Source organism: Chlorocebus sabaeus, chromosome 12 (genome assembly GCF_047675955.1).
Source record: "Chlorocebus sabaeus isolate Y175 chromosome 12, mChlSab1.0.hap1, whole genome shotgun sequence".
Classification (NCBI taxonomy): domain Eukaryota; kingdom Metazoa; phylum Chordata; class Mammalia; order Primates; family Cercopithecidae; genus Chlorocebus; species Chlorocebus sabaeus.
The window spans coordinates 24775768-24789408 of record NC_132915.1 but is presented as its reverse complement, the minus strand read 5'-3'; the positions used below and the strand labels follow the sequence as shown (position 1 = coordinate 24789408).

The 13641-nt window shown below is 36.3% G+C and overlaps 1 protein-coding gene across 1 annotated transcript in view; it reads left to right on the top strand.

Annotated features, from left to right (window-relative positions):
- Nucleotides 1-9529, top strand: part of TMC1 (transmembrane channel like 1) — a 184152-nt gene extending 174623 nt beyond the window's left edge. Inside the window, exons 20-22 of the mRNA XM_073022220.1 lie at nt 2371-2449; nt 2552-2603; nt 9407-9529. Coding sequence (XP_072878321.1) covers nt 2371-2449; nt 2552-2603; nt 9407-9429 — 154 coding nt within the window. The 3' untranslated portion in view covers nt 9430-9529. The remainder of the gene's footprint in view (nt 1-2370; nt 2450-2551; nt 2604-9406) is intronic.
- The last annotated feature ends 4112 nt before the right edge of the window (nt 9530-13641 follow it).

The window sequence follows — 13641 nt, the reverse complement described above, 5'->3', positions numbered from 1 at the left end:
CAGTGCTCACTTCTTTATACCACGAGGCTTTCTGTGAGGGAGAGCTAATAACCTGTGGGGATAATTAAACAGTAAATCAGATTACCATTATATATTACATAACCTTGATAATGGAGTGCCATTAAGAATCTGATAGTAAATCTCTGGCACAGATGCATTAGAAAATGACCTACTGAATGCAGCATGTTTCACCAGATGGCCTTTGAAACGATTTTTTTTTCTCTACATGTCCATGATACAGTGGCTTCTGAGAGCATGTTAATCAGTATCCTGTGGCCTTTGAGAGTCAAGGCCTTTTAGCGGTATGAGTGAGGTGTTGTTTAAAACACACACACACAGGCACACACACACACAATGTAAATGTCAGATTTTGTTACCGTATTCTTAATTTATTAAGAGACATGTTTATTTTTAAGTGAAGGAGTGACATTGTTTCAAATGCCTTAATCCAAAGATCTAGTAATCGGTCCTAAGAGTGTTTAAAAGGAATTAACACTGCCTTTGTTTCAGGTACTATTTACACACTGACTCGTTTAATTCCCATAACAGCCTTGAGAAGTTGGCTTCATTAATCATACTGTCAATAACACATTGAAGTTCTGCCCCAAGTCAAGTGACTAATAAGGGGAATTTAAACTTGTGTCTTCTCCTTCACGCTAATTTCCTACACTCACTTGCAGCACCAAACAGGGATCAGAATCAGTGGGAATTTCAGATGGGCTGAAAGCCACTTGTCTGAGATGGTATAGACCCAGGGTCAGCACACTTTTCCTAATTAGAGAGCCAGAGGCAAATTAGGCCAAGAGGCAAAATTGAGGATATTGATTAAGTAATTACTCATATAACCATTAAAAAAACTGGAAAAACCATTCTTAATTCATGGGCCATACGAAGCAGTCTGGCGGTCATCTTCAGCCTGCAGGACCTAGTTTGCTTTGATCTGGACAGCCTGGAGGAACGCTGGCCCTATGCACGTGTCAAATAGGTATACTGAAAGGTTGATTGTGGCTCTGAGGTTCTGATTTAAAACCCAGATTTTAGCTTATTACTGATTAGATTTTTTTCAAATTCTGAGATCTCCTCTTCTACTTGATGAGGCCCATACAATTGGCTTAGCTTTTTATTACCTTTAATTAGAGAACTGTACTAGTGTTTTGAATTTCCCCCAATGGATTTTATTAAATCAACCTGGATGACTTTTGGGTATCTAAGCAGAATTCAGGTTAGTTCTCTGCAGGCAGCTTCAGTCCTTTGGAGACCAGAAAAAGATTTGTGAGGAATACTTATTTAATGTGCATTACAAGGCAGAAAATCATGGTGGATAAATAGAGAATTCCAGAACTTGAAAGGACTTGTGAAATCTTTGAGTTCATCCTCTGAATCCAGGAACTTTTCTGAGAAAATCCTTATAATACACCACACACACACACACACACACACTTTTATTGAGTACCTATTTCATGCCAGATATTGCCCTGCATGCATTTATGTATGTAATTTTAGTTAAACTCCCATCACTCATGTAAAAGACAAACAAACTCAGCCAAACCATATCAATAATTGTGCTGCTAGCACCAGATGGCTCATAAAGGATATTGTCTTTCATTTTGGGAAGTAAAGGAAATGTGTTCAATATCCAGTTATTTGCAGCAAAGAGTGATATAAGTTACCTTTTTTACTGCATTTTTTCTTTGTTTGTTTGTTCGTTTTGCCTTAAGTGAAGATAAGCATATTTATTTTTAACAGAATTGTCTGGCTAGAATTTGCCCTTTCTAGAATGTAAATGTCATTTAAAATCCAAGAATATTCCTTTATACAACATTTTCTTTTTGAGGGAGAAAGAAATGCAAACAATACATTCTACCGAAAAAAATTCCATGTTCATTATCTATGCCTATGAGGATTATATTCTTAGCTGCAAAGGCCAAAGGACGAAATTTAAGGCAGAAAGTCGTTTTCCTTTTTGTTCGACATATTCCCTAAGCTACAGTAGGTTTTCCATTCTCTGGAATGTCATTGCCATCCATTTAAAATACTACTTTCAATTACGATTTAAACTGGTGTTAATACATTTCCAGGAAAAAGCTAATATTAGGCAGTGTGAGATAGCAGACAGAGCAGGCTGTGGATCAGGAGCCGTGGGCCCCAACTTGCCAACTTCACCCTAGCTTCATCCCTGTGTCATCCTGAGTGTATCTCTTTACCTCTCTGAACCTCAGCTTTTATCTGTAAGACAAGAGATTTAGAGTAGAAAATAGCTTAATGTTCATTCCCATGCTGATATTTCATAATTTACTTAATGTAAATTTAAGAAGTATCTTGGGGAACTGAAATATACCCTAAATTGTATTTTTTTTCTTTTTAATTTAGTTTGACCATCTATTATCTCAATGCTACTGCCAAGGGCCAGAAGGCAGCAAATCTGGATCTAAAAAAGAAGATGAAAATGGTAAGATGCAATTTATTTCATAGAAATATTATCTTTATTAATGTCAAGTAGTGGAAAACACTGAGAAATCTAATTTTTTTTCCCTTATATTTTATCGTGTAGCAAGCTTTGGAGAACAAAATGCGAAACAAGAAAATGGCAGCTGCACGAGCAGGTTGGAGATATGTTTACATTTGTAATTTTTCTTTTTCTTTTTCTTTTCTTTTTGGCTTTTTCTCCATTGGATGGTGAGTGGCATTATTGCCATGAGCAAGTCATTCCACAATCCTTACCTTCCACCTTTTTAGCCCTTCTCAGGCATCACATTCAGGGGATTTGGTTGCTTTCTGTTGGGAGGGAAAAAAGAGAAATGAAAATGTGGGTGTGTAAACTTGGCAGTAGTGATTTTTAAAAGTGACCTTGAAAATGCACAGAAAATGAAGAAATCCCCCATAGAGTCATAAACAAACAGCAGACACAAATGCAGATGCTCTCCTGCCCATGTTGACTATTTTCATACATGGAAGGATATGGCGAGAAGATCCCAAGAGAGTCCTCTGGGCTTTCCACCACTGATTGCCAGAAGCTCTTTCTAATCCATTAAACTTTCTTTTTTGAAAAACCTCTTTAATTTTTAAAATACTAGAGTAAAGCCAACTTCTAGTTGCCAAAATTAATAATATACTTTGAGTTCCCCATGGAAAGGTGATACCTAAGAACTTTAGTGAAAACTTTTTCCAACTTTTTCCTCAGTCCTAACTTTAAAACTCTTTTTATTAGTAGGACTGTGTCCCCACTCTAAGTAATAAAACACTCAAATTGGTTTAATTAAGAAATAGCAATTTATTTGACCATACAAATATAGGGAAATGGTTTTTTTTTTTTTTTTTTTTTTTTTTTTTGAGACCTGGTCTGGCTCTGTGGCCCAGGCTTGAGGGCAGTGGTATGTTCTCAGCTCACTGCAGCTCCAACTTCCCAGGCTGAAGGGATCCTTCCTTCTCAGTCTCCTGAGTAGTGGGGACTACAGGTGCACACCACCATGGCTGGCTAATTTCTCATTTTTTTGTAGAAGTGAGGTCTTGCTAAGTTACCCAGGCTGCTCTCAAACTCTTGGGCTCAAGTGATCTTCTCTTTTTGGCCTCCCAAAGTGTTAGGATTACAGGCATGAGCCACCGTGGCCAGCCTTCAGTATTGTGGGATCTGGCCAGTAGCCCACAATGCAGCAGGACTCTCTCTTTGTTCCCAGACAGATCAGCAGGTTGAGAAATAATAGACACACACGAGATAGTGAAAGCTGGGTCCAGGGGGGTCACCACCTTCTGGTCCCGCAGTGCCAACAATGCACTGGATATACCAGCATTTATTATTAAGTTTAGTGAGGGCAGGGGTAGGTTAGTGAGGGATTTAGGGTCATTTGATTATGAGGTGAGATGGTCACATGGGGATGAAGTAATTGTTTAACATAACATCTGTATGCAGAAGTACAGTATACAGAGGTAAGAATTTATAATATAGTGTGTGCATCAGTAATTTCTAACAGAGCCTTAAAACGGAAACACAGTCTTTCCATAACCTATGATTAGCAAGATATTAATCAGCAGTAACAGTTGCAGCAAGAGCTGGTTACAAACAATCCATAGAAACAGGATGTGAAGCTAGACAACTGGTTAGACCAGAAATTCTCAGAAGGGAGTATACCTTAACCCTAAAGAGGCCTAGAAGAGCCGTGGCAAGATGAGGGCATTCATAGCCCTATCTTATCCATATCGACAAGCGCCCCCCTGCATGTGTCCATTTATAGGCTCTCCACAAGGGTCACATTCCATTCCCAGAGCTATGAACATCTGCTTTTCTGGGATAGGAATCTTGGTGGTGTGAAACCTCCCTGACTGCACATCCATTCATAGGCTCTCTGCAACGGGAAAGACACCATGTGCTGTTGGCTCATACTGGCAGTCCAACCTGGCACTGTCTTTACACAATCCTGCATGCAATTTTGTATTTACAATAATCAGGAGTGTTTCATCTTTTATTCCATAGCAATAGTTTCAAGGGGTCTCCCTACATCTCCCCCTTTTCTCTGATTTAAATGAACCATAGCAATCATAGCTTGGCACTGATTGTGATTGGATTGAAGAATATTTTCCAATTTTACACATGAACAATAAACCAATGGCACAAATTATACACAGAACAAAATTAATGATAGTGGATCCTCCCAAAGATTTTACCCATTGAATGGGGTTGAGATGAGATAACCCCTCAGAGACACCGTCTAAAACTTCAGCACCGGGTAAAGCAGTTAAGTGTGTTTGAGAGGCCTCAAAAATCTGTTCTTTTAGCTTGCTTATGTCTAAACTTAGATTATCTTCACTTCCTCGTAAATGGTGTTTTATTGATTCCCAATTGTGAACAGACTCATTATATTGAAACAGAATTATACAAAAATCAGAAGTATTCCAATCACATTGCATTTGTAATCTGTGTTCTAAACTCATAATTCTGTCTCCCATCCATGTAACACTTTGTCTTAGTTCATTAATTTGATTGGCCAATTTTTGATCAATACTTGACTGAGAATTTCACATCTGAGTGGAATTGTTTTTTGCCATTTATCCACAAAATGAGCAGTTTGAATAGATTGATGTAACTACATTATAGTTAATAATTTTAATAGATAATTAACTATATATTAACTACAATGTAGTTACATCAATGTAACTCCAGCAGTAGCAGCAGTCACAGTAACAGCAATCAAGCCCATTAGTACTGCAATTAATGTAAAAATAAATCATTTACTCCTTTTAAGAATTTTCTGTAGAATGTTATTAATAACTTGGATAGAAGGGGAAGATTCCCAAGGCCTATGTAAGGCTATGGGGAGCCAAATACCTTCTCTGGCTCTGACATAGTAATATCTACTATGATATTGATTAAAGGATGAGTCAATACAAGTATACAAGTAACAATTAACACAGGTAATTATGTTGGTTTTTGAACTAATATGCATCTTTCCTACTCATAACATATATGGTGGTTTAACACAACTTTTAAGTGGTATAGTTTTGTTGGATTCCATATAGACAGTATATATATTTTGGGATGATATTCTTTTTTGTGAATGTGGGGTGGGGGGCATAGGTTGTATGAGAGGTGGTGGGGGGACATTAACAGCAGGAGGGTATAAGTCCTCATAATCTTTACTATCCCATCTTTGAATTGACTTTTTGATGATTGCCATTGTGATATTTTTGGCTGTGTGGAAATAGTAGTATAAATCAATCTGTCGTCTTAGTTTTTGAGGTGACGAGGTGGATTTACTTATAACACTTTCTCCAGCCCAAACTCTCACACCAGTCATAGCTATGGTTAACCTCCATAATTCTGAATGTTCAGGTCCTAAGTGGGGAACAATGAGGCTTGGATTTGGAGGGGCAACCCCTACCCCTTTCCACTTAAAAGGAAAAAAGGAGTTAAACCCCCCATATAATAGGGGAGGGTTGTCACTACTTTTTTGATAAGTGATATCATAGAGAAAATGTTGCCAATCTCGGTGACCCTGGTCATATCATTAGTAATATGACCTTTAGAAGCCCAATCAACAATGGTGTAGAGAGAAGAATTAGATAACACAGTTCCTTCTGAACTAATGCAATCCTTCCATATTAATGTGTCAGCATTTGAAGACAAGTTGAGAGGACACGCAGGTCCTAAAGGCTTATATTGGGATGTGTGAATATAATCAGTGATTCCTGTTTTGATCTGCCTTAGAGGTTTTAACGAGAGCCCTGATTCCAAGTGTCCTAAAGGAGGGACAGAGTGACCAGATGGTAGTGTGACCACCCAAGTTTGAATATCTAATGAGAGACATCCATTAGTGGATCCCAGGCACAAAGGTGGACACCTAAAACCTAAAGTGATATTGAAAGGGGTTCTTTCTTCTGAAGGTTGGGCAGGACAATGATCATCTACAGAACCAGCATCCAAATACTATTTTTTTAGTTGATTTTTACATATTTATCTCCAAATTACCTGATTTTGTTGTAATTTCTTGACTTTTTAGTTTTAAGTATTATCTATTAAAATTATTAACTACAATGGATATAATAATTTTAATAGATAATACTTAAACTTTTTTTATACTCTTGCCTCTATATATTCTCTTTATGTATTCTACCTATGTAGTTATATTATTATTTTCGTTAGGCCAGTATACATGATTATGGTCACACAGTCTTCACAGCTGAGCCAAGTAGTAAACTATGATACTTGTGCATACTTTAAAATTTTCTTAGGATTCATAAGTCATCATTTCCCTTTTTAAACATTTTCTTATTTTTTATATATTTGTCGGTGATTCATTTAATTTCCAAATCTCTGCTATTTATTGAATTATACTCTCAATATATTCAGACATATTGGGTTATCTATCCATTTCATTTCCTTGGAGAAATCTTTCCCAGAATCTTCTGAACTTCTCCAATTTCAACTAGTGTGTGTCTGGGGTATAGCTATTATCCTTTCATTTTTCTTCACTGTCATTCAGCAGGATGAATGTCACTTTATCCTGTTTTGGATATCGTGTTTTCCATTTTCTCCAACTTCCTCTCTTTTGGTTTGCTCACATTTTGCAGGTAAGAAAGGGTATGTGAGAGGCAAATTTTCTGAGATCATGCATATCTGAAATTGCTCTTCTCTTGCTCTCTCTTTTGACTGATAGTGTCGGTGTCAAAAATACTCATCTAATTATATTAGAAATAATATCCTTTCAAAATAATATTTTTTCAGAGGTTTCCCATTGCCTTTTAGATTCCACAATTGCTCTTGAGAAGTTTAAAGTCATTGTGATTCTTAGTCTTTCTTGAACAACTTGTATTCTTGATTATCTGTTTGGTTTTCCAATCTGAAAAGTTCTAGGGTCTCCTTATCTGCATGTTCATAATTTCATGATGGTGTGTCTTGCACGGATCTATTTTTATTCCTTGTGTACTCATCAATGGATTATTTTGCTCTTTGGTTGAAGGGAATTTTCTAGAATTGTTTACCAATTCTTTCCATCCATTTTCTGGTTTTTTTTTTCTGCATGTGGAATTTCTAGTTTATTTTTCATCCTTAAATTCCCTTTGTCCCTTTGTTTTACCCATTAACATTTCCTTATCTTTAAATTTTAACATTTCTCTCGGCCTTTTCGCTTTTGCTATCATAATTTTAGTTTCCACAAGCTATTTTGTTCTTTAATTCTTCTTTTTTAAACAGCATGCTGTTCTTATTTAATGACTGTAATGGCTTGTTTTGTCTTTATGAGAATATTAATAACTCTTTTTGATATTTCTTTGCCTTTGATAGTCTGTTCTCTAAGCTGTTTTGTCCTTTCTTTTTCCCCTGCTTTGTGACCCTCAGCTCATATTTCAGGGTAGGATGCAAAGGTGGGTTTTGAAGCTCTAAGCACATGGATGGAGCTTGTGGGCAGATCCTCATTGGAAGACTCTGCCTGGGCTGCTGCTGAACCCCAATGTCAGTATTTTTAGGCTTTTTCTCTTAGGCTGATTAGATTCCTCAGAAAAATTACTTCCGAACTCCTGCCCGGAGAGTAAAGATTTGCTTGGCAAACCTGTAGCACCTGAGTGGGAAAGACGACACCAGTGGGGCTCAGCTTTCAGCCTACAAATGCTCACTTTGCCCTCTATTTTTACTGTGGCACTCCTGGTCTTCTAGCCCAGAAACATCTCTGTTTTACTCTTTTTAGAAAAAATTATTCCTGTCTTCTGCCAGATGAAAGGCGGTGGGGAGTGGGGAGCAATTATTCATTTGTACCAAGTGAAGCCCATCTCAGGCTCTAACTGCTGCTGCTTCATTTTTTAATAACCCTCACCCCTTTGCCCCACCAAGCTTGACTGCTTCCTAAATAGACAGCTAAAACGTCCTCTTTGTGTTGGTTCCTTACTTCCAGAGGTACCTGTTGCTGCAAGTTACTGAACATTTTCGAGATTTTATGTGTAAATTATGTTGCTTACTATCTTTTTCCTCCCCTGGCTTAGCTTTTCAGTTTGTTAGAATTGATAAGTCATTATCATTAATGTGTCTGCTTTCCAGCTTTTAAAATTTCATCATTGTTGTCTCTTCCCCTATTCTCCCCCTCCTTGTAGGTTTATGCAACCTTCTCCATCCTCCTCCCCAACCCCCCAGAAATTTCTTGACTGTCTTGTTTGTGAAAGAGTGAAAGTTCAATTCAATGTATTTACCTCCGCAGTTTAGGCAAACCTTTGTATTTCCTACTGGGAGAGCAATGGTTTTATCTCCATCTTCATTCTGTTCATCCCACAGTGCTTACCTGGGGTATCGTTTTGAAATAGAGTCTGGGATGGAGTCTACCTTAGTGAGAATTGATTAGAATTGTCTAGTCTTTGCAGAAGATGAGGTGGTTGAAGCACATACATCACATATACCAGCAGTGCTTTTGTATAATTTAATATTATCAAATTAGTGCTTAAGAATGGAAAATTCTGACTTGTAAGATCTAAATTCTAATTAAAGCTTATTGTTATCTTTATTATTTTAAATGATAATATAATGCTATAGCATACTATTCATCTGATATTTTTCCATAACGTGTATGGCCACCCAGTAAACAACTACTGAATATCTACTGAAAAATGAGGAACTCTTTTATTGGAAAAATATAAAAGGAATGCATTTATCTATTCATCACATAAGCAATAATGTATAAATGTTACAAAAAAAAGTAGTACATTCATTCTCACTTGTTTAGAATTTATAAAGCCTTTGCAAACTAAGAAACATGGAAAAATTTTGAACATTAAAATGCTAAATATTATGGGAAAATGAGCACATTTGGACAATACAGATTTCTGGCCACCTCTTTCAGAACCATTAAGCACACTGAAAGCTACATTTTTACTTGTCTTCTCTTCATCTTCTCTCTCTCTCTCTCCCCCTGTTTTTCTTTTTTGTGAATAGCTGCAGCTGCTGGTGGCCAGTAATAAGTATCCTGAGAGTCCAGAAAAGGTACACTTTGCCTTGCTGTTTAAAAGTAATGCAATATGTGAAGGCCCAGAGAACAAGCACTGTGGAGCTGCTATTTTCCTGTTCTACCCCTGATGGATTTTCAAGGTCATGCTGGCCAATCAAGGTATCATCAATCCTACCTGAGCAACAAGAATCTTCACCTTATTCCAAGTGAGGAACTGTTTCTGCGCAGCCACTCTCTCCCCTGCTTCATTTCGTGACTTTATTTAAAAAAAAAAAAAAAAAAAAAAAAAACGAATTGTGTTTAGAAGTGGGTGTAATCCAGCAATACAGTTTACTGGCTTAGTTGGTGGGTTAATTTAAAAAATTTGCTCATATGAACTTTCATTTTATATATTTCTTTTGCCTTAGTTTCCTTAAACTGAGAGCAGAAATATTTTACCCTTTTTCCTGTAAGTTCAGAAGTATCTGCAAAAAGTACTGATTGTAATCATTCATTGACTCACTTTTTGAAACCAATACCTTATTTTCTCTTTTTTTCTACCCGTCTCCCCAACCATGCCCCCCACAAATATATACCTAAAACCTTTTTATGTGGTGCTGGATTCAGTATGAAGAGAAATCAGCTTTTTAGAAGAAAAAAAAAATCCTATGTGAATTGGGACCTGAATAGCACTGAGTTGAAGATCTCTTACTTTGAAAAGGTACATGAGTCTTATACAGCCTAGCTTTTTATGAATTAAAATTAAAAAAAAGGAAAGACATCATAAATGATTGTTTTTCTGTCACAGTCTGCTCATTTGTCTTCCAATGACCATGTTATCAGAGGTGAATCCATACAGGTCTGCATCAAACTCCATACGATTCTTGCCTCCTTGGAGGGAAGAATTCAGCTGAGGGGCAGAAGTAGGTTTAAGGCAGAAGGAGAGACTGAGGCAAGTTTTAGAGCAGGAGTGAAGGTTTATTAAAAGGTTTTAGAGCAGGAACAAAAGGAAATAAAGTATACTTGGAAGAGGGCCAAGAGGGCAACTTGAGAGTTCCAAGTGCCCTGTTCAGCCTTTGACCTGGGGTTTTACATGTTGGCATGATTCTGGGGTTTGCATCTCTACCCCCTTGGTTTTTCAGGGGGCTGGGCTGTCTATGTGGATGGTGGCCTGCCAGCAGTTGGAATGAACTATGTGTACAATGTGTTACCGAAGTTGTGTGCATGCTCACTTGTGACGTTTGCCCTTACCATTCCAGCGTTCCTAGAGGAAGGTCATATACCAGTTGAACTCTGCCATTTTGCTTAGTGGGCATGCTTGAGCCCACTCGCCCAACTTCTAAGATGTGCAGCTCAGGTGTTTCCTATCTATTGGGAGACTGCCTTTCACTGGCACTGGTTGCCACCAATTATTATTTTAGAGAGAGAGTTTAACAACCACCTGACCATCACCTAATGGTCACCTGACATTCCTGTGGGATGGGTGGCGAGGGGGGATGCCCTCTCTTGCCCTGCTTATGATTTTATGTTTGCCTAACTACCTACTCTAACAATCATATCCTGTAAGCTTAGATTCTAATATTCTATAATTTTTTCTTTGCTTTTTTGTTCAGGTTAGGAAAACACACTTCTATTGGAGGCCTTAATTTATAGATATGTTTAAACATTATTATGGATTTACAGTTTGAATTGACTTTAAGTAGTAACACTCAATGCCCTCACTAGCTTTGTTGTGTGACTTTAATTGCATGTCCCAACTCAGTGTGCCTTTCTAAAGCTAAGCCAATTTGCCTGCCGTTCCCTGCAGTTGACTTGCTGATTTTTATTATCCTGTCTTTGAGTTTCTCCTTCTTTTCGATCATCAAAACGTTGCCATAGAATAATTGCACTGTTTCCCTGCCAATTCTGAACTTTATTCCTCTGGTTATCTTTTTCAGATTAACTTCCATTCTCAATCTTATCACTCCTTTTTAATGATTCCTTGGGCTCTTATGTCTTTAATTCAGAGTCTATTATTTATATTGATTTTCATGTGATTTATAATGGTTCCTTATTATTTTTTGAATGCATGGATTATCTTTCTTGTCCTGATCGTAAATTCTCTGTGAGTAGGGGTTATATCTTCTAACTCTTTTGTATGCCTAGTATAGTGCTGTGCACAAGTAGGCACTGAATAAATGCTTATTAATTAAATTGAATCAATTTAACTTACAGCAATTGTGTTATGAGACAAAATCTTCTGTTATCTGCATGAAAAATGTTACTATGATGTAAGAAATGGATTATCTGTTGATAGGCTGAGTTTATTATTTAATTAGGTTATAACGCAGATGAGTAAATAAAGCTAGTGTTTACTTGGATTATTTCTGCATTGTGTAATAGTAAGATTAGCAAATTGATTTATTGTTTTGTCACATTTACAATGTGGATTACACTTCCTTCTTTTGATCCGCATCATAAGGATGATGCCAGATGACAAACTGTTCCCCAAAGACATTCATCTCCTAAAGGCAATGTACTTTTAGGACGAATGTTCATGTTATAGACATTCAGACATGATATGCCGAGTTTCAATATTTCCATAAATTAAAAAATATGTTGGATTTTTATAGCACCTAAATACTCATCTGATTTAGTTAAGCAGCTTTAGAAAATTGAATCCTTTCAGTCTCCAGAGAATTGTTGAAAATATTTTCATATTAGTATAGGGACAAGAATCTGAAACAGTGAAGACCACTTCCAAAGCCAAAGCCGTTTTATGGCTATTCAGAAAATAGCCTTCCACTAGGATAATCTGATAGCTATTATTTATTTTTGTATCTTCATTTGCATATCTAATAATCAAAGCTATTGGAGAAATTTAGAAGGCAAAGAAGCAAACAAAAATCTAAACTTCACGTTTTATTCTTTCTGAGAAAAATAAAAAAGCTCTGAGAAATATGTGCAAAAACTAGATTTGCTTATCTAAAGAACTTTGCTGTTCACTTGAAAAACTAAGAAGCTGCATTTCAACACAGTCTTTGAATTATTTATTTAGGCATCTCAGAGGAACACATAGTTTAAGCTTTATCAAGGGATTTATACTAACAAAACTTTGACCTGAGCTGTGTTTGCCTATCTTGATGGATCTCTATAAGTATGAGAGCCAGAAATATAACCAAAAGAATAAGTAAGCAGGGTTTCAAAAACAAGAGACTCAAGAATGAGATTGGCATGTGTTCTGAGCTCTCAACGTACATATGCCCGTGCATTCTTGGAGGAGACTTTGAGACCTAACCTTGATGTTAAAAAACAAACAAACAAACAAAAAAAAACATAAAACTGTAGTCCTAGCCTTTATTCCCGTATAACTCCTGTAAGAAGGAAATGCCATTACATGATGACATCAGGAGTTCTCAAGCCCCTTCATGAGATATCTTTTTCTCGAAGTTCTTTTGTAACAGATCACTTTAGCTATTTGGCCTCCAATGGTCCAGCTGCCTTTTCCAGGACTGATTTTGATGACTCAGCAGTTACAAATAATGAAAAAATGTGTACATACAATACTTGTCCTCTTCTGACAAGTTGGTTGTTGTATTACACACATTTTCTTACCACAAAGAAGTTTCCATACAAATCCTATGGGTATTTAAAAATTTATAAAAAGTTATATATTAATGACAGCACGTTTGGAAAATGTTAATAAAATAAAAATGTAGAAGTCCCACAATTCTACCACTCAAAATAACTTCTGCTAACGTTTTTTTTTTTTTCAGATTCACAATTATATATGCACAGACTCAATAAAAAAGTATGGATCATAAGATATATCTAGTTTTATCCCACTTTTTAATTAAACATTTTCCTATGTCACAAAAATTACTTTAGGACATCTTAATAGGTATAAAATATTCCTCTACATTAATATAGCATAATTTGTTTAACGATTCTACTTTGTACACTTAGATAATTTAAAGATTACATTATAAAGGTTAACTTTATATTAAAATAGAAAGATTAACTTTAAATTTGACTCCTTTTGTAACACATTTTTGTGCTAAGACATTCATTGTCAATATAGACTTTTAAATCAATATATACACATTTCAACACAGCTCTGGTCAACATATGGATCAATTATATTACTTACTACCACTTAATAGGTTTTCTATTTCATAGCAATGAGCCTTAGAAGTCACTAAATTTTTCTCTTTGTACTATTTTATTTGTGGTTACATAAACTCTCTATAGGAATTATCTCTTT